The sequence below is a fragment of the Xiphophorus hellerii genome, chromosome 1 (genome assembly GCF_003331165.1).
Source record: "Xiphophorus hellerii strain 12219 chromosome 1, Xiphophorus_hellerii-4.1, whole genome shotgun sequence".
Lineage (NCBI taxonomy): Eukaryota > Metazoa > Chordata > Actinopteri > Cyprinodontiformes > Poeciliidae > Xiphophorus > Xiphophorus hellerii.
The window spans coordinates 3,027,856-3,053,130 of record NC_045672.1 but is presented as its reverse complement, the minus strand read 5'-3'; the positions used below and the strand labels follow the sequence as shown (position 1 = coordinate 3,053,130).

At 38.2% G+C, this 25,275-nt stretch overlaps 1 protein-coding gene and 1 long non-coding RNA gene across 5 annotated transcripts in view; one reads left to right on the top strand and one right to left on the bottom strand.

The window, feature by feature from the left end:
- Window positions 1–24,475, top strand: part of LOC116720425 (solute carrier family 41 member 3-like) — a 29,882-nt gene extending 5,407 nt beyond the window's left edge. For 3 of the 4 annotated variants that reach the window (XM_032563691.1, XM_032563707.1, XM_032563699.1), the window contains exons 3-11: window positions 8,632–8,739; window positions 9,157–9,228; window positions 9,310–9,454; window positions 10,146–10,292; window positions 10,721–10,865; window positions 11,910–11,989; window positions 15,827–15,961; window positions 16,800–16,948; window positions 19,559–24,475. In XM_032563691.1, coding sequence (XP_032419582.1) covers window positions 8,632–8,739; window positions 9,157–9,228; window positions 9,310–9,454; window positions 10,146–10,292; window positions 10,721–10,865; window positions 11,910–11,989; window positions 15,827–15,961; window positions 16,800–16,948; window positions 19,559–19,732 — 1,155 coding nt within the window. In that variant the 3' untranslated portion in view covers window positions 19,733–24,475. Of the gene's footprint in view, window positions 1–4,090; window positions 5,330–8,631; window positions 8,740–9,156; window positions 9,229–9,309; window positions 9,455–10,145; window positions 10,293–10,720; window positions 10,866–11,909; window positions 11,990–15,826; window positions 15,962–16,799; window positions 16,949–19,558 lie in introns of those variants that run through there. The other variant, XM_032563716.1, reaches the window with a different exon arrangement.
- The window catches only part of LOC116720590 (uncharacterized), a 957,300-nt gene that overhangs the window by 825,747 nt on the left and 106,278 nt on the right, over window positions 1–25,275 (bottom strand). The gene's annotated exons all lie outside the window — the stretch shown is intronic.

Sequence of the window (25,275 nt, the reverse complement as noted above, 5' to 3'; positions counted from 1 at the left end):
ATCCCACAAATGTTTTGGTCTCATTTGTGGAATACCACCAGTTCACCACTAACAATAGGAATTTAGCTAATTGCCATTGTGTTTGTTCACCACAAATTAGAGGTAAAAACACATTGCTTTTGGCTTGTAGCAGTGTATGAGATGTGGCAGTTCTGCTGAAGTCATTATTTAAACACACTAAGCATAAAATTATTGTTTATATAATAGTTAAGTAGCTCATGAGTAGCTGTTACCATTTATTTATGGCTATTCTTTTAATGGAAATAGCTGCTTTTCTGAATCAAAGTTAACATTCCATTTAGTGTTCTGTGGTGCTTTTACTCAGCTAATCAAAGCTGGGATATTAAGATAGCAGCGTTTGGTTACAGACTGTACAATAAGGCAGTGAAGGAGGATACTGTAGTGCAGTGCAACCCTTCCTTTTCCAGGCATCACTTTTAACTGTGTTAGAAGTTCTGCTGCTGGTATAAAAGCCACTTCCTTCTCATCGTGTGTTCAGACGTTCTGGGCAGAATGACCAAGCAGAATCCAGACTGTTTGGGTTCAGAGAGGCTTGGACTGTTTCCTTCCATAAAATGTCTCTGTGTTTTATGGGTGCTGTCCCTTATGTCATTAACTACAATGTATTAAGGCCATTGTAGATTGAAAAAAAAAGAGAAATAAATTTCCAACAAAAAACTCCAAAATTTTGGGGATAATCTCAGAAATTTTCTAGAAAAATATAAGAAAAATCAGACTAATAAATTTTGAAAATTTGCTAAAAAGAATCTCTGAAATTTTCATAAAAAAAAACCAACTTTTCAAACTCAAATATTTCCACATTTTTATTTCTATAATATTTTAGAGATTTTTTTTGGCTGAAATTTACTCTTATTTTTTCCACCCACCATGAACGTAACACGTACATGAACACCTGCAGCTCACAGTTTCATGTAGAACATGGTCTTCTAGCAGGATTTACAGCTCGATAAATTCATACCTGACAAATACAGTAAGACGAAGGAGAGTCACAAGTTGAATGAGAACAAGTAGAACGACACATCAATAATGTTGATGATATTATGTGATGGTGACTTGGAGGTCTGAACAGAGTCTACAGCTCAATGGGAGAAATCCCAGACTGACCACTGACAGGAGATGAGAATCAAGCGGTGTTGTGTAGGAATGCGTTGGCCTGGCTGATGTTATCCAGCTGGATGGACTCACTGCCCTTGAAGCGAATAATCAATATAGATTAAAGTGGTTGAGTGAATAAAAATGAGAATGATGATGACATTGTGATGATGGGAAGATACAGACAATAGTGAGGAAAATGTGGATAAGTAGCCACTTATGTCATCATTTGCAGCATTCATTAATAATGCAGCAATCACGCCTTTTTAATGTTATGCAACCCCAACCACTAATAAACTTTTTTACAGTAAAATAAAGGAATCTCTGACATTTTGTTTGATTAGTAGTAGTCACCTCAGCGTCCCCAGCGTTTGGTCTGAAGCCAGCTGGTTGTAGGCAGTCAGACACATCACTGTCTGCTTGTCAATGTTCTGCCTCCTCTGTTTTCCTCTATCTGTCCTGAAAAATCCTCTTCATCTGTTCATCATCAGCGTACAGTATCTGTTACTGCGCTGCATGGATGGAGGCCGATCAGTCATGACTTTGGCTGAGAGCTCTCTGCAGACACTAAAGGATCAGACTGAAAGTAAGAAAAAAAAACTCTGTAACTGTTTAGGGTTCTGATTCCAGAGCGTCAGGTTAGCTAATTACACATTTGTTGTCATATATAACAATATTCTACCTTCATTTCTGACCCCAGGAGTTAAATTTTCTATTTTTATGTTTCTACTGTTCCTGTTTTTATCAAACTTAGGCAGCGCGACACAGATGATAATTGTTGTTGCTCAAAAGACATCATAATAATAATAAAAAAAATGCATCTGTTGGATTTTAATAGACCATTTAACATCACATCATTTTTACTCCTGGTTAATAAAAGCATCATTTCTTGTGGAAACTGCTGGGCTGAAATTAGCTCTAAACTTGTTAGCTGGGAAGCCTCCTAGAAGCCAGCAAGCGATAAATGCTTTACTTTGACAAGCAAATTTAATAAAGACTGAGAGTTGGATGGACTTTGCCTATTAGTGTGGTTTTATTGCATATGGATTATTAGAGTGAGTAGTTCAAGTAGAGGAAGTAGCTATTTTTCTGCAGCTCGACACTGCAGGATGATAACATGTTGCTCTTTAAAATGATACATATTTCCATTTGGTAGCTAGGAAGCTAAATATTCCTTCAGTAATCAAAAAACCCAGTTCTGTTAGCTTAAGCAGTGAGTTGTTCTCTTTATGAATTAAGTTTTGTTCTCGCAAATTACTGTGGCAACAATTATAGATTCACAGTCTGGACTTTTGGATTTCCAGTTTTTGTAAAGGTTTGAACTTCAGAAGTCCGATTCTGACTTCTGAAGATCTTTTTACGTAATTCCTCATTCCTGTGGATTCTGTTGGAAACTTTATTTTTGCATGTAAAATAAACTTTCCCCCACAGAGCAGCTCTGTAAAAACATGTGGGGAAAGTGAATTTTACATCCTAAATGAGACACTTTGGTCACATCAATCCAAAGATAGGGTTGTCACCCCAAAAATATGGAGTCTTATTGCATATACCAGCATATTTATCTGCTTGATCAACTCCACTGCCACATATGAAGAATGGAAGTAAAAATATAATTTCATTTAATATTGATCTGGTGCTTTTTATGCTTTTAGATCTATGAGAAACATCAGTTATATATCCCACTATGTTTAAGTGGTAATTTCCTGTCATGAAATGGAAAGACTGGGAACATGTGTGATTATTATAACAGACAAGAATTAAGAAATATATCTAGAGTGAGCCAGCTGCTTCAAAAGTATGCAGCCAAAAGCTAGCTACTGATCTGAATAATGATAGGCTGGCACTAGCAACTGAGAGGATGATTTTGGTAAAAGAAAAATAATCTGCTCACTTGTGTTAGCATTGAAGAGGATAGTGACTAGCATGCAAAGGCTGGTCGCCTTCTTAATCTGCTGTCCATTAGCACTGATAAGGCTGGTGCTAACATTGGATAAGCTAGTGTTAGCTTTGGCTAGGCTAACAACGAGCATGCTTAAGCTGGTAACCCACTGGATTGCTTTCTTCTCTTGCTATGCATTAGCACACAAAGGCTGGTGTTAGCACTGGAGAGGCTAAAGACTAGCATACCTAGGACATCCACTTTATTAGACATGTAAAATTTTCTTTAAGAAAAACTTTATCAACAAAATGGTTGACAATAAATATCTGTGACATGATTTAAATACATTGATGTACTCCTGATAGAATACATCAATGTAATGTGTAATCCAGCATTACACAAACATAAACACACACAGTACTGTATTACACAGAGCTGATCTCGACTTTAACCAAACAAACTGATTTACTGCACCTGCTGCTATCATACCAGGACCTCCAGGAATCAGGGGGACATGAAAGATTCTTGAAAATTATAACTTACAAACTTTCTACTGTGATTGTGACAATTATCAATCCTCAACATTAACATCTAGAGTTCCCTATTACTGTAATACCAATTGTTCTGTGGAAGAAGTAGTGACTAAAAATAAAAAAAAGAAAATGGATAAAATAATATTAAACTTTGTAAGATGCTATAAAGTACTATTAACATATTGTTACTGTGCAGCATGTCAGCCAGTGCTGTTCTGACCTGAAAAAGTGCTTCTCAAATCAGTTTTAGTTCTGCTGAGCTGCTGAAATGAGGTCAGAGTTTTGCTGTACAGTGAGTGTGTTTCCTCGGTCTTGTGGCGTCACACGGACTGAGAAGATGTGGATTCTGTGATGTGCACAAGCAGGTGGATATGAGGTAGCGACGGAAACAATTAGATGACTAGAAAGAATGAGTCACGATACGGGGAGAGCAAGATCAGAGCAAGGTGGATTAGAGAGGGAGCAATGCAAGGAAGGCCGTCCAATGTGGGGGTGGGGAGGTGTCACATGGCGAGGAGGAGGAGGACTGGAGGCAGACACGCAGTAAGGAGCAGAGAGAGGAGGAGAGCGAAAGGGAAGCCAGTCATTTCCCTCCAGAGTTTGCACCGTCCAGACAGCCCTGCCTCTTTCGTGCTACGTCACCACTGAGCAGGATACGCTGATGCCGACAGGAGGAAACAGGCACTCGTGTCTGCCAGAAGCCGGCTGCTCCATCCTCTCACCGGATCTTTCACCGGCTTCACAGAACTCTCTGGTTTCTCATTTTGACCCTCATTTTGAGCCTGGCCAAATCAGACAACAGACTGATTCTGACTCTTAAGACCTTCTGGGAATATGAATCATCTTCTTCCACAGAGCAATTGACATCAGTGGCGGGATACAGTTTTGCCTCAAAGATGGAGGTCAAATGTGTTTCAGACTGGGACAGGAGGATTTACAACTCAACTTAACAAACTCCCTCTGTGAAGTTAATCAAAGTGATCTGGGAGCAATAGGAGCTCAATCAGACCTCGTCGACAGCTGATGGATCGTCTTCACGCTCTCTGTCTGACATGTTGGAGTAAATTTACCTTTTAATTAAGGATTTAGACATTGATGTTTAGTGCCGGCGCTTGTTGAACGTCGTGACCTATAAATCAGAAATGGTGTTAATGAATGTGTTCCCCAGTAAGGCTGACAGATAGGTACGTCATTACTGCTGACTCACTACGTGGCCAAGAATGCCTCACTTACATGCTCTAAATTTAGATTTAAAGCCTCTAACTTTGATTTTGCCTGAAAAGATGGACTATTGATCAATTTCTCTCATCAGAGTTAAAGGCAAATTAAAGAGGTTATTAAAATCTTGAAACTTCTTAACACAGAACAGTCATTTTTCTACTAGTCAAGTTGTTTGGCAACATCACTAATGAATCCCTAAAACAAAGTGGCCTCGTCTTATGAACAAGAACAAGATTGTTTGACTTCGTCTCTGTTGACTTCTTTGGACTACTGACCCAATCCAAGATTATTTTGGACATACAGGAAGGGAACATTACTCGTGTTTTGCTTGAAGTTTCTCTCAATATGGGATATCTTATCTCAAAGTGACCGCCAGACCCCCATCAACATGGTGGTGACTCGTCTTGAGTTGGAGCTTCGCTACCAGGACAAGAAGCTCCGTGGCGTGACATGGAAGCTGACGCGATCTGAACATGGTTTCCTGCCAGAGAGCTCCTGGCTCATCGCGGCGCAGGTTATGGTGCCCTACCTGATATCGGGACTCGGAATGGTCTCTGCTGGGATCCTAATGGACCTTATGCAAGTATGAAATAAACTTTAGATATGAATTTTTCCTTTTTGGGGGATGATAAATTGATACACAGTGTACAGTCGAAGTGTTTCAGAACTAACTTTATTACGGTGCCAGTACACCCGGTATTTGGACGAGTTTGGGACTACAGATGCCCACGAACAACTGAATTTGTGAATACATGAGATCCCTTCTAAAAACACTCATAAATGATATGACGGTCCATGTTTTTGTGTTAAAAATGCCACAAGTTAACAGGAAATGTGAAAATATGACTGGGTGATTATGTGTTATTGGAAGACATTACTGGCAATACTTCAACACCAACTACTGAGTCTTAAAAAAACTCTATGCAAAGTAAGTTAGTAATCTACCAGTGGATCTTTAAACAAGCTATGGAATGATGGTTACATTCAAAAGTAAAATAAAATAAATATCTTAAATGGACAATGATGAGTAAACATTTTTATGCTTGACTAAATATTCAAGCATACAAATGTGCTTGAATATGTACAAAATTCACACATTTATTGTACGAAGTTTTATTGTGTTTTTCTAAATCCTACTGTTTAGTTTAGTAATGTCTGCTGCTTGGTGCACTGTATGGATTTGCTAGTTGTGTTTGGTTGTTATTTATCTAACTGAATACAGTGTTTGAAGGGTATAATCTGACTGGATAAAAAAAGACCTGTCTGTGATTGGCTGGTGCTGTAGCTCATTTACATACACTTTACCAATTAGCAAGTGCAGACGCAGAGCCAAGCGCAGTCCAGAACATGCAGGGAGGACATATAAGCTCATCCGTCTCACTGCTCACCCAACACAAGCCGCTATAAACGCTACTGTAAGTCAGCCTACTCAGTGTTTATAGCTGGGCTTTTAGAGGTCCGCACTGAGCATGTGCAAGCTGAGCATATTATATTCTCTGAAAAGACAGTCTTTGTAGAATGATTACACAAATGCCGGTACGGCTCTGAAAGAACAGCTTCCGAGTGAACTATTTTGAGTGAAATCAATCAATCAATCAAATTTTATTTGTATAGCACATTTCAGCAGCAAGGCATTTCAAAGTGCTTTACATCGTTACCAACACAGAAACACAATGCAACATAGAATCAATAATCAAAACACAGCATTAAGTCAAGTTCCATCAATAAATTTGTAATTGATTACGTTTCAAATACAATCCTAAACAGGTGGGTTTTTAGTTGAGATTTAAAAGAAGTTAGTGTTTCAGCTGTTTTACAGTTTTCTGGAAGTTTGTTCCAAATTTGTGGTGCATAGAAGCTGAAAGCTGCTTCTCCTCGTTTGGTTCTGGTTCTGGGGATGCAGAGCAGAACCAGAACCGGAAGACCTGAGAGGTCTGGAAGGTTGATACAACAACAGCAGATCTTTAATGTATTGTGGTGCTAAGCCATTCAGTGATTTGTAAACTAACAACAGTATTTTAAAGTCTATTCTTTGAGCTACAGGGAGCCAGTGGAGGGACTTTAAAACTGGTGTTATGTGCTCTATCTTCCTGGTTTTAGTGAGAACGCCAGCAGCAGCATTCTGGATCAGCTGCAGCTGTTTGATTGATTTGTTGGACAGACCTGTGAAGACGCTGTTGCAATAATCGATACGACTGAAGATGAACGCATGGATGAGTTTCTCTAGATCTTGCTGAGACATTAGTTCTTTAATCCTGGAAATGTTCTTCAGGTGATAGAAGGCCGACTTTGTACCTGTCTTTATGTGGCTCTGGAGGTTCAGGTCAGAGTCCATCACTACTCCCAGGTTTCGGGCCTGATCGCTGGTTCTCAGTGGTAATAACTGAAGCTGTGCATTGACTCTAGATCTATAACTCTAGATCGTTCCTCTTTAGGTCCAAAAATAATAACTTCAGTTTTGTTTCTGTTCAGCTGGAGAAAGTTTTGGCACATCCACACATTTATCTGCTCTAAGCATCTGTTCAGTGATTGGATGGGCTCTGAGTCACCTGGTGACATCGTAATGTAGAGCTGTGTGTCATCTGCATAGTTATGGTAGCTAATATTATTTCCTGTTATAACCTGAGCTAGTGGGATCATATAAATATTGAATAAAAGGGGTCCTAGGATTGAACCTTGGGGTACCCCACATGTGACCTTTGACCTCTTTGATGAAAAGTTTTCAATTGAAACAAAGAAATCCCTGTTCTTTATGTAAGATTCAAACCAGTTAAGCACTGAACCTGAGAGTCCGACCCAACTCTCCAGTCGATTCAGTAGTATGTCATGGTCAACAGTGTCAAAAGCTACACTGAGGTCCAACAGAACCAGCACTGTGGTTCTCCCACAGTCCGTATTTACATGGATGTCATAAAAGGTGGCGTGTGAGTTAATTGTGAGTGAGCTCTAAAACTAGCTTAACCTGACTTTACTGTCACTGCTACTGGCGTATAAGAAAACCTATTTAGAATAAATAAACAAATGACACTTAGCCTGGTGGGGGCTGGTCAAATTAAGTCTGGCAGCCTGCCAGGCCTACAGTTTATAGGCCTGTCATTTACAGGGGAAATTTATAAGGGGGAAAAAGAAAAAAAATTAAATATATATATATATATATATATATATATATATATATATATATTTCATTGATCATAAATGGACAAGGATCAGTCAGATTCTTCCTGCCCACATTATCACCATCCACAACTCTTTGATGATACCCGGATAATATGAGGAACAACAACATTTAGCTTCCCTTTGGGATACATAAAGGATTTTTGAATTGAACTGAATTTATCAACTGTTTAACCTCAGTTTCACTTTTCCTTGACTTTTTCTATTTAACCATCTTAGAAACATATTCCAACAGCTGCACACATTGTTATCATTTCTACAAAAGTCAGACTATGTTTTACCATATACAGGTTTCAGGACAAACTAGCTCATTTATGCCTATATTGCATTTTCTATTCAAGCCTGTGTCTGTGTCGGTCTTTCTCTGCCTTCATAGTTTTCATCCAATTGCAGACTGTTTCCTTTTCGCTGTCCGTTTCTCCTCCCTGACCATCATTTCTTCTTTTTCTGCTCATATCTGAATTATTTAAGGATCTTGGACCTGCCAACACTCAGACAACATCAGCCTGACTCCTTACATTATAATACTCATCAACCCAGAAAGTAGGCCACTGGGTTAGCTCAGAATATCTTCTGGCATTATGACTTATTTGACTGCATCAGGTCCAAATGACTTTGACATGAAGATGTTTGGTGATTTTATTTTCTGTGTGTGCTACGTTGCTCTGTAACTGTTTGAAATCCAGTTTCCCATGTGAATGTGTGTTCCAGCACTGGGAGGTGTTCAAGGTGATAACGGAGGTTTTCATCCTGGTTCCGGCTCTCGTCGGCCTCAAAGGAAACCTGGAGATGACCCTGGCTGCTCGGCTCTCCACCGCCGTAAGAACAAACCGCTTTTCTTCTAATTCTAGTCATTCAGCACCAGCTCCGTCCTGACACACCCTCATGGTGAGATTCAACCGGGCATGAAGTTATGACAGTATGATGAGATCAGAATTCTGTCTCTAGTTCTGACATTTCCCCCATATTCTAACTTTAAACTCAGAATTTTCTCAAAAACTTTGACTTTAAGATCATAATTCTGTCCTTAAGCTCAGAATTGACATTTTTCTTTGTAATGTGACTCAGAATTCAAAAAGTCAGAATTCTGAGATTAAAGTCAATTTTATTTATTTATTTATTTATTTATTTATTTTCAGTTGCCTAAAGCATCATTCATACAAAGATGGCATATGGTTCAAAAACAATCATTTCCATGACATTGAAATAGATGTGAGTGTTTCCTGTCGGTTGCAGGCCAACACGGGCCAAATGGATGATCCAGACAAACAGTGGACCATGGTGTGCAGCAACCTGGCTCTCATTCAGGTAACATCCTCCGCATAGGCGGCGCTGCATGTTTCGACGCTTTGATCGGAAAATAAAGACGGGATGTGATGAACTGTGCAGGTCCAGGCCACGGTGGTGGGCTTCCTGGCGGCAGTGGCAGCCGTCTGCTTGGGTGCGATCTCCAGAGGAGGAGTGGAGCTGGACCAGGCGGCCGTCCTGTGTGCCAGCAGCATCACCACTGCCTTCGTAGCTGCTCTGTCCCTGGGTATGTGGGGATCATCTAAACCACAGATCTGTTCAGTCAACGGTGTGTTTGTTTGGCCTCTTTATGTTCAGAGGTCAGCTCAGTGCTAAACACTGGAGCTGCCATGGTGATCATATTCACCGTGTGCATTTTTAACCCTTTGTAGCTAACCTGGGATAACCCTGATGTGCCTGTCACACTCCTGATAACCTTTTACACATAAGCTTTACTCAGCTTGTCTTGGATTTTAGAAATGTTTTGGTCCATAGACACTTTGCATGTTTTTGTTTACATCCAGAAATTTTACGCACGCGCCTAATGCTGGAGGGCAAAAAGATGATACTTTTACTCCCCATCCATATCCGCGTCGCCGCGGTGGAACGATTCTGTTAACTAAATGAAGACGAAGCTACGGTTCTTTTAGTGTAGTTCAACACAGAAAAGGGAAAGGTGACGTAGAAAAAAAACATTGGAAAATAACTCCAAACCACTCGTTCTTCTTTTTTTAAATGTTAGCTATGCTACATGCAGATCAATTGCCATGGCAACTGAAAACAACACCACAATATGTTTCACAGGCAGCATTACTTTTATCAACTCTGACAGGTTTTCACCAACCTGATAAAAGCTTTTCCCAATTTCTGCTGTATGTAAACCTCATTTAAAAGTTAGACTTTTGCTTCTACTTTGCGTGTGTCTGCCTCCCATGCAGGCCTGGTGATGATCGGAGTGATCATCGGCTCCAGGAAGGTGGGAATCAACCCGGACAATGTGGCCACGCCCATCGCCGCCAGCCTGGGGGATCTGATCACGCTGTCCCTGCTGGCCGGGGTCAGCACCACGCTCTACCAGTACAAAGGTCAGAGACTCAGAGCTTCCTCTGGACTATTCCGGATCACACCACAAGATGGCAGCATCAAGCAGGTTTCATTTCAGACAGAAACATGACTGCACTGAGCTGTGTGTCAGTGAAGTAGAGCATCAAAAGTTGATCTAAAATAACAATTCAGTTCAAGTTAAATCTGGTGTTAAACAGGTTTATTATGCAGAGTCAGTTTAATTTCACAGTTGTTACATAATACTAATAAAATATTTATTTTATATTATGTTATGACCACACTATAGCTTACATATTTATGGGTAATATTGCTGTAACTATTTATTGGAAAGTTAAGTGGAAGAAAAAAGTATAATTGACATGTTAGAACTGCACTGACCCACATGCTGGTAACGATCCCAGTGCAGATAGATGAGCTCCGGTTTGGTTTTGTGTCTTTGGACCCTCAGACCTCTGGTACCTGTCCCCCTCGGTGTGCCTGCTCTTCCTGGCTCTGATCCCGCTGTGGGTGGTGTTGGCCCGACAGAGTCCGCAGATCAAAGAGGTTCTCCGCTCTGGCTGGCAGCCTGTTATAGTAGCCATGTCCATCAGCAGGTACAGACGACATCTACAGCTGATTCATTTCAGACATGTAAAGCTGAAGCTGCAGCACTGAGCAGAAGTTTTTAACCTCTGCTTCGCTGATTTTTTTTGCACACAGTGTGCTACAGAGGAGTCAGGCTTTCTTGTAAATCTCAGTTATTTAGTTATTGTAAATACTTTAGCTGCTGTAAGTAAAAACTGCTGTAAGTAACCTGAAGAAAGAAGACAGCGTTCTGAAAATGTTTCTGAAATAGACTGAAAATAAGAGACAAAAAAGCAAAGACCTGTAAAAAATCAACTATTAACTATACCCAGATGAGGTCTCATTTTTAACACCATACTGTATGATGATTCATTTTACCTCATTTTTGTTGCAGTGACCCTCAGTATCATTTTACCTCATTTTCGACAACACAATGTACTGTGTGTCAAAAAACAGTAGGTCAAATGAGTGATAGTTCAGTTTGATGTTTAAAATGAGCAAAAATGACTCAAAGTAGAGTCATTCTGGAAACTGGAGCTGTTTTTGATTTGGGTGATATGGCTTTATGTCCAGCATAATGCCCAGCAGGGGGCGCAATGAGGCAAAAAAAATATATATATCAAAAACTAAAAGAAAACTAGAATATTAATACTTTTTAAAATAATCTTAAATAGAGCGATCTTAACTCAACTGAGTAATTCTTTAGTAAACCAACATTTTTCATGTTTCAGTTTTCATGAAACTTTATTTTTATTTGTGGAAACAGCTTTTCCATTGCTGTGCTAGCATTAAGACCACCTTAAGTTGAGACAAATGTAACAGAAACCTGTACTCATATGTTTTGCAATGCTTAAGGAAGTTATTAATTAATTCATGTCAGATCAATAAGATTTAGTTCCTTTTGTACAATGTAGAAAAAACTGAAAATTGATAAGATTTCCTGAGAAATAAAATTTACAGAGAGTCATTGCATATAGGGATTAAGTAAAAATAATTAAAAAAAAGAAATGAAGTACCAGTTACACAGTAAATGGACATGGTTCTGATTTCTCAGTGATTCTCTAATTGTTCAGTTTTGGGGGCCTTATCCTGGACAAGACAGTGAGTGACCCCAACTTTGAGGGGATGGCTGTTTTTACGCCTGTTATTAACGGTAAGGTTCTTTTCTTGTGATACCACTCCTCTGTTTTCCTCACCTTTTGGTAAATTGCTTGCTTAATTTTGACTTATTTTATTTCTGAACTCACAGGACTGATGCATTTAAAATGACTGTTGTTTTAAAATGAATTGAGAGAAACAGGAATTCAGTGGTGGGCACTAAAACGTTAGCTGCACTAACTCTAAAGCACTAATCATGAGCATTAGTTCTGCTAATGCTAAAGTGCTATACCAACATGTTATTTAGTGGAAGCTAATGCTAAAGCACTAAAGTTTCTCCAAAACTTTATATTTTATAGCATTTACTGTATAACAACATTGAATGAAACAGTTGTTTGCCTCATGAAAAATAATATATAACATTCAACAAAAAGCCTAAGGCTTCAAAGCAGAACAGATCTCAATTATTTTGATGCCAATTTTTTTGTCAGAGTCTTTGATAGTCTGAATATAATACTTAACCTCATTGTAAAATGCGTCAAACATTTTGGGAAAAATTTATATAATATTTAGCTAGAAACAATAAAAAAGAAGCTCAGAAGCTTTACGCATGCGCTTCCCAGTGAGGCCGAGTGAGACATATTCTCATAAAAGAATAAATTGTGTTTCTATATTGTGGATAAAGTCACAGATTCTGCCAAAAAGCATTAACAAAAGAACAGAAGCGCAACAGGTAGAGAACAGCTGCAGGACAGGAATCACAAGACGTGCAGTTATGTCAAATTTTCTTTTGACTTTAGAATTGATATTCATCTTAGCAGGGTAGAATTTTATGAATATCTTTTTACCTCTTTAATCTTCTTAGTAATCAGAAATCATTTTTGGAAGAACCCAGAGCGTCTCCAGCTCTCTGCCAATGTTTCCCTCTGAGATACTGACAGGATGACTGAACCACTGAGTCTTAATATATTTTTCAAATATATTACATATTGGTATAAATGAATTTCTCTACTGAATCCAGTTCTGGATATTCAAAACAGTTTCAATTTGCTGAAAGATGCTAACAAAATAATATTTGAATTATAAGCAGTCCATGGAAGGTTCTAGAAAGATCCAGAAACTCTGAGCAAACTGGAGATTATACTGAGATTCAAAATGAATTGAACTGATTTGTATTTTCTTTCCTCCTCACAATTATGCAATTTTATGCCTAGTGCATAAAATTCCCAAGATATGTTGAACTTATGATTGTAAAGTGACAGAATATGAACAAATTAAAAGGATGTAAATATTTTACAGACATAATAACTATTCGTCTTAATACTCCAGCAGCGTTGGAGGACTGTCACTAAAGTAAAACAGCATCAAACTTCCAATTAGCATTAAAATGGAATAAAAATAACATTTGAGTTTGAAATAGTCCTGAGCAACAATCATAACCACCAGATGAGAGCTGAAAGGAGCCGCAGCTTTAAGCTGCTGTGCCCTCCAATTCTGCCTCAACTCAAGCATTTCCCTTTTTTTTTGCCCCAACCTGATTTAAATTGCAATCGTGGGATGAACTGAAACCATATGTTGTCTGAGAGGCAAAAGAGAGGTCTAAAGTCATCCATGATGCTTTGGGAAACATTTGGCTCCAATATGAAAGCATGTTGAAGTCAGTGATGCTGAACCATGTAGAGCTGCTGGGAGGGAAACCGAAGGAGGCTTTAAAAGCACTGGAGCATTTTGAGAAGCTCCAACTGCAGAACATGGATTGATCCTGCTGCTCCATCACATGATTCCTGAGCTGACTTCTGAAAGTCTGCTCTGGATTTTATTTAGGTGTATCAAAATATGGCATTAATTTCCTGCCAAAACGTTGCATACACATAAAACGTATTTTACATGTGGCCTCGAGTACAAAGTGAACTCTTCTCACATACGAAACAATTCCGCTCTCTGCGGTGAGTTTCTGCCAAAAGCCACGAAAAATATGAAGTAACTTTTGGCCAAAAGTGATTTTGAAAAAAACCCAATAAAAACACTTGGCCTGGTAAAAAAAAACAGTTCCACGTTCTTACACCTAAAATAGCGCAAATTGGCATTCTGAAAATAAATTAGCTTATTGTAAACACCCCAATTTTGAAAAAAAAAAGTTTTTTGATCAAATGTTTTCGCATTAGGGTGAGGTGGTTTTTTGGCCGTAATGAAATTAGTGTATTTCACAAAACTGTAATGGAAAACTGCAAAGTCAACAGGAAGTGGTAGATGGATGATGACGCGGCATGCTACGTAATGAAGCTAAAGTAATCATTACTGATTACTTCGTAATGAGTTTTCACCTGAAAATTCATGTGTGATTTTAGTTGAGTTTCTTGTTTAATGGAAACGCCTCAAAATTGTGATCTTGTGTTTCTTTCAAAATTAGCGGAATATCATCAAAATTCTCCTCATATTTGTGACGGAAACAGCTCGTGGTTTATGTTTTTGTAACATTTTGGCAGGAAGATAACTCTGTAGAGCTGAATATGCATTTTTGAAAATGTTTTTCATTCCATATCATCATCCATGATGCTTTGGGATGACAGTATGTTGTTGCATTGTCATCACATAAAATCGTAATTAATATACATTGAAGTTTGGAACTTTAAAGTGACAAAATGTGTGGAAAAACAAATACTTGCGTAAGCCTCTGGAGTTTCAAGTTGGAAAAAATGTGCTGAAGCACAAGTGAAGGCAAGTTAAGGGAAAAAAACGAGGCCTGTAATGGAGCGGTTTGGCTGTGAGGCGACGCATGCAGAGATCCTCTGAATACAGGAGAGAAGTCGGTGTGAACCACTGATGGTGCACAGCCAGAGTCCCACACAGCTGACAGGTCCTTTAATAACCAGCCACTCAGCCTGTCACTCGCTCTCATTTAGTTTCCACTCTGGTTCTCTATCCTTCCTCTCCGCTCAATTCCAAGTTTGCCAATCTGGTTCAAATTTCCTCTGATGTGCTTATAAAACCAGGCAGATTTTTTTTTTTCCATTTTCCTAAAAACCCATCTGTCATTGTTAAAAGTTTGAGATCCTTGGAAATGTGTCTGACATAAATGTGTTAAGCTCAGAGACCCTTGTCAACAGCAAAATGAATGTGACTATTAAAAGTAAGGCAGTGACGAGCTTAATAAATAATCTCAGACCAAATAAAGTCAGATTGAAAGACTAAAACTGCTGGCCATCTGTGGCACAATAAAACAACAAGTGAAAATGTCTTCTTTAATGCAGCTCAGGCAGTTTTATGCAGATGCCAGAGTTTGACACGTAATGATTTTTGCAGGACTGCAGCAGCGTTTAGGGCCCGTCTCCATACGGCAACGCTCCACAGAGCAGGATTCAAACTGTTCTTTTAGGTTGTGTCTGGAGTCAGTCTTTGGATAAAATGTGATGTTAAGAGTTGCCTTTTTTAAATTCTCTTAAGGTTTTTAAAAAATTTTTAATTCAGCAGAAACTACGCTGAAATGGAATATGCACAAACGCACCGATCAGAGATTTTGTGGCCAATTTCTGATCTGAGATTTTGTAAATGTGCTTTTGTCTGAAACAAGCTGAGGTGACAGACCTCCTCTTTGTTGCATCAAACATCCTCCAGTAAAAATAATTACAGCATATCTCATTTATACCACCAGGTATAAAAATGAAGTAATAAAATTATGAAAATATGTATGACATTACGACAATAAAGAGTACGAGAATAATGTTGAAATGATATGAGAATAAAGTCATAATATTACAATTGGTAATATTATGTAATACTATACCTTTATTCTTATTATTAACTATTATTTATACTTTATTCTATCACTGTAATGCAATGTGTCTTTTTTTGTTTGTTAATCGTATTATTAAATGTGCTGACTGGTTGTTAGGAGTGGGTGGAAACCTGGTGGCCATCCAGGCCAGCAGGATTTCAACATACCTTCACTTCTGGAGCGCTCCAGGTGTTCTGCCCAGCAAGATGAGCCAGAACTGGCCCAGTCCCTGCGTCAGCTTCTTCTCTTCAGGTAGACTGACTCTTCTGGCCGGTGTCAATGAGATCTACGGTGTTTTACCTCTGAGTTTTTTATTTTTATTTTCACCTGATAGACCAGCAAGGAATTCTCATGTTGGAATTCCTAACAGAACTCACATGACTAAAGACATATTTTTGGTGTTATTAGCATTTAATTGTGGTGACAAAAACTGGAATAAGACTGAATATATATATACAGTATATATACTATATATATATATATACAGTATATATATATACTGTATATATATATATATATATATACAGTATATATATACAGTATATATATATATATATATATATATATATATATATATATATACTGTATATATATACAGGTATATATATATATATATATATATATATATATTTTTTTTGTAAAGATAAACATACCTTTGTCTGTAAATATGTTGTAGCCAAAAGTCCACAACAGGTATAGTTTTAGCTTCACTCGGTTTGAATTCACTAAAGGAAGGAATGCAATGGTATCGCATTTTATACCATAAACATTTTTTTTTTAATGTTTAAAGATATTTGCATCTTTTAATGTAGTTCTTAATGTATTTCTAGTATTGTATAAAACAGTTTAAGTGGTTAATGAAAAATCTGTAGAATGTGCCGTTTTTCATCCGACTAATTGTCAGAATAATCAATAGATTTATCGACTACTAAGTAGCTGGTAGTTACACGTCTAGATTTATCTCCTCAACGACAGAAACTGTCCGTGTTTTTCATCTTGAGCAGCAGACATGGGAACATCAGGAAGATCAGTGGAAACTCAGCGAGGTGAGCAGAGGGAATAACGCTCCATCTTGTCTTTTGCGTCCCAGGAGTGAACTCTAAGTCGGCGCGTGTGCTGCTGCTGCTGGTCGTACCCGGGCACCTGGTCTTCCTCTACGCCATCTCTCTGCTGCAGGGAGAGGAGGCTCCCATCACCACAGCCTTCACCATCTGCTACCTGTGTGCGGCTCTGCTCCAGGTAAACTGACTCAGCTGCATGCACACACTGGGTCTCGTTTATCAAAATCTGGCATAGACGGACGGGCCTGCAGCAACGATCGTATGACAAGGTGTATGTGTGAACGAAGCCAGGCCCGACGGTGTCAAGAAACGGCAGAAAACACTCGTTATTTATATATTACAAAGTAAACGTCAAAATCCCCCATGCATCTGATTTTACACAATACGCAAAAAAAAAAAAAAAAAAGATTTCCCATGAACCAGGTGAACCAAGAAGCAGCCATCTGAGGTACGTCACATACTTTTCACAGTCCGATTAAAAATGGCTGCCACCACCTGTTACCCAACTGTGAGGTGACTGGTGCCCAGTGTTGGTGTTTGTTTGAATGTCAGCCACATTCTGAACCTAGAACAGCCTCGGATAGTTTCCACACACAGTGAAGTCAGTAACTGCTGGACAATTTTTGGTAATAAGTCTCAGAAAACGGTGAGTGATTGGTTGTTCTTCTCCACTATCAGGAAAACATAAGCTTTATTTTTCTGTTAAATATTTGTTGCTCTATATTTTCTCAGTAACTTTGTTTAGTTTTCCAACCATTTTTTTTTCTAATCTTTTTGCAAAATCCAATAACATTAATCATTTGAACTTCAGTAACTTGCAACACATTCAACTTTTCCACATATTCTCTCATTACAGCCACAGATTCCTGTGCATTTTGTTGAGCTTTATTGTGGTGGACCAACACAACGCAGTGCGTAACTGTGAAGTGGGAAAAATAACACAAAGTTTTTCAAATGTTTTAGAGGTAAAATTTTAAGTACGGTGGAAATGTGCAATTAGTGAAGCATATTACTGTGAAAATGTGAATACAAGTATAGAAATTTGCATGTGATGCCATATGTTTTTCATATTTCCTGTTGGCCACTTGATGACAGCCATTACTCAAGATGGCCACCATTCTTGGCATACAGTGTTGCCCATTTTCATGACTTGAATGAACCTTTCATGTATTTAACATTAGCTTCCACTTGTTTTTTTTTTGTGTGTATTGGTTTAGCATTAGCAAAGCTAAATTTATTTTATATGTTTAGCATTAACGCAGCTAAGCGCAGTCCTGCTAATGAGCTCATTATTTGACTCAGCTGTGTTGCAGTAGAGTTGCCCAGCCCTGATCTAATCGGTGAATTTAGCGCAAAAATTAATTTTCCATGACATGGTGGCCATCTTGAAAAGTGGCCGCTAACAGTTTTTCTTGTTTGTTTGTTTTTCAATAAAGCTAGCCTCTGGGTACATCTGAGCCAAGTTAGGTTCTTATATCCACATGTTAAAGATCTTGCTGAAATATTTGAACATCTGCTTCACTATTAATACAATTCTCACTCCTCCTAAGGTTTGCCATATTGCCGCTATAAATACTAACTAGAGGTTATTGTTTTGACTGTTCTACTGGGCATATTCAGACTCTCAGAGACAATAATGGCTGTCAAAAAAAAAAAAATACTAAGACAAGCTTTAACAGTTCCCCTCTGTAGCACTGAACACAAAACAGTTTTGTTGTTCCGTTCTGGAGGCCAGAACATGTTACTCTTCAGTGACTTTAATAACCTCCTGATTTTGTTCACCAACTTCTGCTGTGAAACGTCTGAATTGATCCACTTGCTGGATGCTCACAAACTGGAATGTGCTGTAAGAATGTGGTTGCTAAGTAAGGTTTTAATGGCAACTTTATTTTCAACTAGACTAAGAAAATGTCGTTAATCTCAGTAGACATTTCATTTGTAGCCTACCAGTTCATACCTTCAACTCTAGCATCCGCCTACTAACCAAAATGATTAAATAATCAAACAAAACATATTTAGCTTATCATGAAAACCAGTAACCATTTCATGACGGCCACATACTCTTTTTTTAAAGTTGAAAGAAAACAAATAAAATGAAATTCATTCATCTGAGCAAGAGCATAGAACTGAAATGAATAGAATGCTCCTTGTAGGCAATCTCTCTGCTTTAGTAGCTCATCGACATTTCTGACACCTTATGATTAAAAAAAAATCCAAATCTAAGTTTGTCATATCGCCTCTCCCTAGTATGAGCAAATTTTGAAGATGTGGAAAACTAGTAGAGACCTGTAACTGTAACCAGATCTAAAGATGGTTCTACTCAGGGCAGCTGAATACAAATTCATGCCACCCTTTTCAAATATTGATTTGTGGAAAAAAAAAAATTGTTGAGGTTTGAAGTTGTAACGTGACAAACTGTGAAAAAATTCAAGAATACTTTTTCGAGACGTACATCTCCAGTTGGGTATCAAATGTTACTTGGTGTGGACCGATTGAAGTTCTCTGGACGATCACAGATTTTTAAAAAGCCAACCTACCGATTTTTTGTTTTTTCTTTTGTCTGAAAAGTCACTAAATAATACAGTGACAAAGTTGGCTCTATATTGGTGGATAAGATCGCTTTCTCATGTCACTATCAGCCAGTCGCCAAGCTCCCAAAATTAGGGAAATTTGGAATGATTTATCAATGCACCCATACCTAATAACTTTAACTCTCACTTATTAATACCCAAAACGCAGCCTGGTCCAAACTCTCCTTTGCTTTGTTTTGTTTTTTTGTTTTTTTCAGGTAGCCATTCTTCTATACGTAGCCGATCTCATCGTCCGTCTGATGTGGAGACGAAGTCTGGACCCCGACAACTTCTCCATCCCGTACTTGACCGCTCTGGGGGACCTGCTGGGGACCGGCTTCCTGGCCCTCTGCTTCCGCTGCGTCTCAATGATTCACAGTTTGGGCCTGTGAAGTTTTTCACACTAATCCCTGAACAAACGCTGAGATAATACCTGTCTTACTGCACCACTTTTTTTTTTCTTCTAAAGCAATTTTGAGAGTTTCTCCAGATCTTGATCACTGAGCCAGTTCAAACTGAAGCGCCACAAACCCAGGCCTTTACTTTCACTCTCTAGAGGAACAGCAGTCGAGTCTCTGCGCTGAGCGGTTGGCCTCAGTTTGGAGTTGGGTTTACAGAAAAGACTTAGAGCTGCCATCTTTAGGCGGGCCACTCTATGCATGTATGCTGGAGGACATGCAAGTTGCTACACACTAATTGGATTGAATATGAGCGAAGAGTTCAGTTTGCGTTACGACTCACATGTTAGGTCAAGTAGACGGGGATGTTTCTGTATCTCCTTCAGAAGCTCTTATCTCATTTTAAAAAATCAAATAAAATTAAGAGCTCTATCATGACAGAAATGTGCAACAGAAGTTATATAAAACGTAAAAGGCCATTGGGGAAGAAATGTGAAATAAACAATGGATCATGTCAGATTTGTTCTTTAGTTGAAGATATTGATCACTGTTCCTTTTAATCTTTGTCCCTATTTTCCATCATGGCTGCATCTGTGGCTCTACTGGCTCCATGCTCTACTCTTTTCCCTGTTGTCATTCTTCTACGCTGTATTTCCCTCCGTAGTAACAACTTGGTCTTCAATAGGTCAGACTGGTACTTGACCACCATGTTTAAAATCCACTAAACCGCCGACTTCAGAGTTTGTGACGCACTAAACGTTGCTTTTAAATCAGTGCCAGTGGTAGCTGGGACATTTCTGGGGTCTGTTTGTGGCTCCTGGCAGCAGCTTTGTGCTTCTCATACTGCATATGTCTTTGTACAACCTCAACCCCGTAGTGCCAAGCTTCTTTGCACAGAATGTACGTAGCATTGTACGGGTTAGCAACAGAAGTGAGTCAATGGCTCACATTATTCAGTCAAGTAGAGATAAATTTGTCTCCTAGCAGCTAGTTGCTAACAGCCTCAACCACCTGGAGGGACAGAGCAGTCCTCCAGACGCTCTCAGACAGTTTCAGGTCAGAGGGTCAGCGGCCCTCCATGTCCTCTACAGGAGTGGTGAACCATACTGACCAATCTACCCCACAGTGAGAAGGTAAAACCTGTTTAGACACAAAGGAAGACGGATATGTAGCTGTTCTCAGAAAGGAAGAGCCGAGCAAAACTCAACGGAAGGAAACTTTTTGACTCATAAATGTTAAAGCACACACTCTTGTTTGTCACACCCTCTCAGTCACATGAAATGAAAAGTTTATTGTCTTTAGAGAAAGAACAGGACACACTAAAAGTCAAATTAACCACTTTATCTTTATCTGATGAAACTGGGGATTTCTTCATTATGTACAGCTTCTCTAGTTTCTGTTCTCTTTGCAGATTTATTTTTATTAACAAGTTCCAGTGAAACTTTGAGTGGGGAAAGACATTTGGCCTCACATGTTAGTGAACTTCCTCTGAAAGCAGAAGCTGGAGCTTCTCTAAAAACAAAATCCATGTTTGCTGTCAGCCAAACGAAGCAGGCAGCGTTCACCACTCCTCTGAACGTCTCCTTGGTAGCACCAAAAAGTAAAAAAGAATCTGATTGGATGTAAAATTACTAAACAAGATAATTCAAGCTCATTTCACTGTTCTTCTCCAGAAATCCAGTTCAAACGAACCGGACTTTCTAGGCCAACCAGTTCAATTATCGTGGCCTAAACAGGACTGGTTTGAATTCATCCTTAATCAACAGGAAGTCATGTTTTTGTAGTTTCTCCTTGTTCCACACAAGCCATGCTTCTATTTCGAAGGTTTACATTGAAGTCACAAATGGAAGGTTTGAGGATTCAGAACAGGGTATTAGAAATAGTTTAGCCTTTTCCCATCAAAGTGTAGCTACCCTGGAACTGATTTTGTTTCTTTTTATTCTCTCATTATTCTCTGTTCCATGTAGATCTAACCTTTTCCATTTCATTTAAAAAACTGAGAATGAGTTCACCTATTTCACCATCTGTACAACATTTTTATATTTTAATTTTTTCTGCTGTGATTTAATTCATATAAAAACACTAAATCAAGATGTTTTCAGCTTTTGTTTGAGTGTTGACATGGAGGGTTAAAGAACCTTGTAGTTCAGTTCTCAGAACCATTCAAATCTCATATGTTGACATACACTCTTTTTCAAAGATGCTTACAGAAGAAATCTAAGCCAGTTCTTACTTGACAGTGCTGCGAAAAAGTATTTAACCCTTTACAGGTTTCTGATTTTTCTACTTTCATGTTGTCAGAAATTGATTTCTTGATTGCCCAGGCAAAGTGAGTTAATTCATTATTTTACAAGAGATGTGATTCTATTTTCACAGAGGGCCAAGTTGGTTTGGATAGGTTTTCTTTCCTTAGTAAATGAAACAATCATTTAAAAACTGCATTTTATATCTACTTATATTAATATTTGTTTGATCTTAAACAATTATTTGTGACAAAAACAAATTAAAAACAGAAGAAATCTGTAAGGGAGCCATGACTTCCTCACTACACTATACATTACAGTATTTGCACAAGTTTCACACTGAATTATTTTTGTAGATCTCGGGTCAGATTCTGGACTCATGTTTCTGTCCCATCGGCCTGCTGTTGTCTACCAGACGCTCCACCGCCACGGCTGAGTTAGATTAACCTGAACTGGAACTAGGGCTGAGTCATGACTCGGATTTAGCGGCTAATCAAATTTATTTGTTGTTGAGTATTTAATTGTAGAAAAATCTGAATTTTTTTTCAGACATGCACTCCTTGGGTTCAGAGTCATGTAAGCTTCTAATTATTTGGAACGGACGACTGATATTAAAGCCAGTTTTCACAAATATTTTTTGTCATTTGTAATTTATTCTTGAGAAAAGAAGATGGGGGAAAAAAAACTATCACTTAAAATCAGAAATTTGGTATGAAAAAAAAAAGTTTTCTTAGCCAGATCTCTCTGCTCTAACTGGAAGGAAAATTATCAAAACACAATTTTTTTCAGTTTTTTTTTGTTTGCTTGCTTTTTTCAGGTATGTTTGATACATGAAAAGTAAAAAAACATTTTTCTATGTTTGATATAGCTCTGATTTTGAAAGTACTGTTCAAGATTAAAAATTACTTATCTAGGCTAAATATGCAGGAAATATGTCAGCGGTATATTTTTAGATAACTTGTTTCACATGAGGCATTAAAAAAGCAGAAATTTGACATTGCACACCTTCCACATGTGTGGAGCACGTTACAATTGCAAAATTGTGTTTTTTGACAAGGTTTTGCGCACATTTGCAATGGAAACACAGCTACTGATAATCTGCAGCAGTTTGCGTGTGTGTTTCACCTAACCTTACAGAGTGGGGTCTGCCACCTACAGGGTGGGAAGAAGAGTGAGAATAAGACCCCACTCTTCTTCTGTGAGAAATAGTTCACTGCTATGTTGTGTTGTACCAGCATAAACATGTCTTTATAAACAGGGCTGGATGATTCAAACCTTATAATCAGAATACCATCAAATACGTCGATCTCAGTCATGCAGGAGATCCATAGAGTTCTGGATTATTCTGTTAGTCGTTGATCCAGATGAGTTTTCACAAAGTTTTTTTTTGTACCTCAAACATGCTTGTGTTCTGAACTTTTACCAGGATTATATGTGATATAAAAAAGTAGTCCACACAATTGTTCTCCATATTTGAGAAATGGAAGAAAAACAAAGAACACATTTCCAATTTTGACATCAACCAAAACCCAGGACTTAGGGGTGGCTGAAGGAATCTACAGAAAATATGAGAAAATTCAGGGGAAATATTTAGCTTGCTGCCAACTACATGTTCTGTGTGTTATTTATTTGTAATAGTTTTTGTCACATTGCATTCTTGGATTTTTACATTTTTACATATGGTTTATCATCCAGCTCTGACTTAGAGCATAGAGTATGATTGTGTGATATTGAACTTGCACACAAACATGTTTTATAAGTAGTGATGCACCAGTCAGTCACAGCCAGTGATTGAAATTTGCCATTTTTTTCCTTGACTGTCTCTAGTCAGTAGTTTATGTAGTGCAAACTGGAAAAAATGAATCAAAATGTAAACAAACAAAAAAAACAAAGATCTGTTTTTTTTAAAATTATTTTTAAAAACAGACAAAGATCAATTTCCTGATTTTCTGCTGGATTCAAAGCTACTGGCTGTAATAAATAAGTGTTTGACACATTTACTGGTTCATTATTTATTTTTATTTTTTTACATGCATAACTATATGCTAAAGAGGTTACAAAGAAAACAGGAGGTGACCCAGATCAGGAGCTGAAAACCAGTATAGGCCAGTAAAAGCCTGACTGGTGCATCTCTACTCATCTGTAGCATCAAGTTGCCTTGAAATCAAAATGAATGTCGACTGTATTGTTGCTTAAATCTAATTTTGTTAAGTGTTTGAAATGTTTCTGTAGCCAAAACTTTGTACTGAATTTAAATGTTGACACTGCCACATTATTATTAGAAGGCCTTTCTAAATGTATTAACCTCAGCTTCCAGTGCTGTCTCATGTCTTACATGTAAATGGTTTTATTTTAATAAAAAAATGACCGTCTTTTAGGTGAGCTGCTTTGCCACCATCACCTGTATAAGCTTAAGCGAGTAGTGAAAGTCAGAAAGTAGAAAATTGTATTTTCATTGTTTCATTTAATAAAGCATATCTGGTGGGGAGAGTTACGTTTGGTTTTTGAAAGTCTTTTTTTTTATTTTGGCCTGATCAGACTGGTTAATCCAGGATAGCTTAAACTTTTTTTTTAAACGTCAAAGTTTTGTGATCACAAGTCGGGAAAACATCAGACCTGAAATTCAAATGTCAATCAAATACTCTCATGTTATGCTACGCAGACGCTTTATCTGCACCAATGAAAATTTGCATGCCGCATCTTTGAAGTGACTCCAACAGAAGTGTAGGCTGACCTACTGTACTTTCTGAATAATTAACTTTATAACTTCTTTACCTCTGAGGAACTTTAGGACTGACCTTTCACAACAGTTAATCTGGAGCATTAAAATTAAACCGGTTCTTTAATGTTTTCTGCAAAAAACTAAATACCTAAGTTGGCTCAATACACTATAAAATATGTAGGTCATTAAGAAGCTTTTTCTTCAGAACCATCATTTCTGCTGGCCAGTCAGTTTGTCAGCAGGTAACTCCTCCCAGACTGAAGCCTTGTTCAGTCACTGGATGAGAGGAAGAGATGTTCCTTTCATAAAAGAGAAAGCTGGAATCCTCAGCAATAAGATGATTCTGCCGTCAACAAATCTGTGACAAATTAGAAAGAGAATCACCAGCGCAGACTTCTCAGCTCTCTCAGTTTTGAGGCGTCTTTAGGATAGAAGAGGATGGAATTAATAGCAGGTGTTGTAGCTGTAAACCTTCAGTGTTAATGCTGTGAAACTGAATTACGATCACTACAAAATGAGAGGAACTTTAAATATTAAATAATGAAACCCTGAGAGGTGCATTCCAAAGAAGC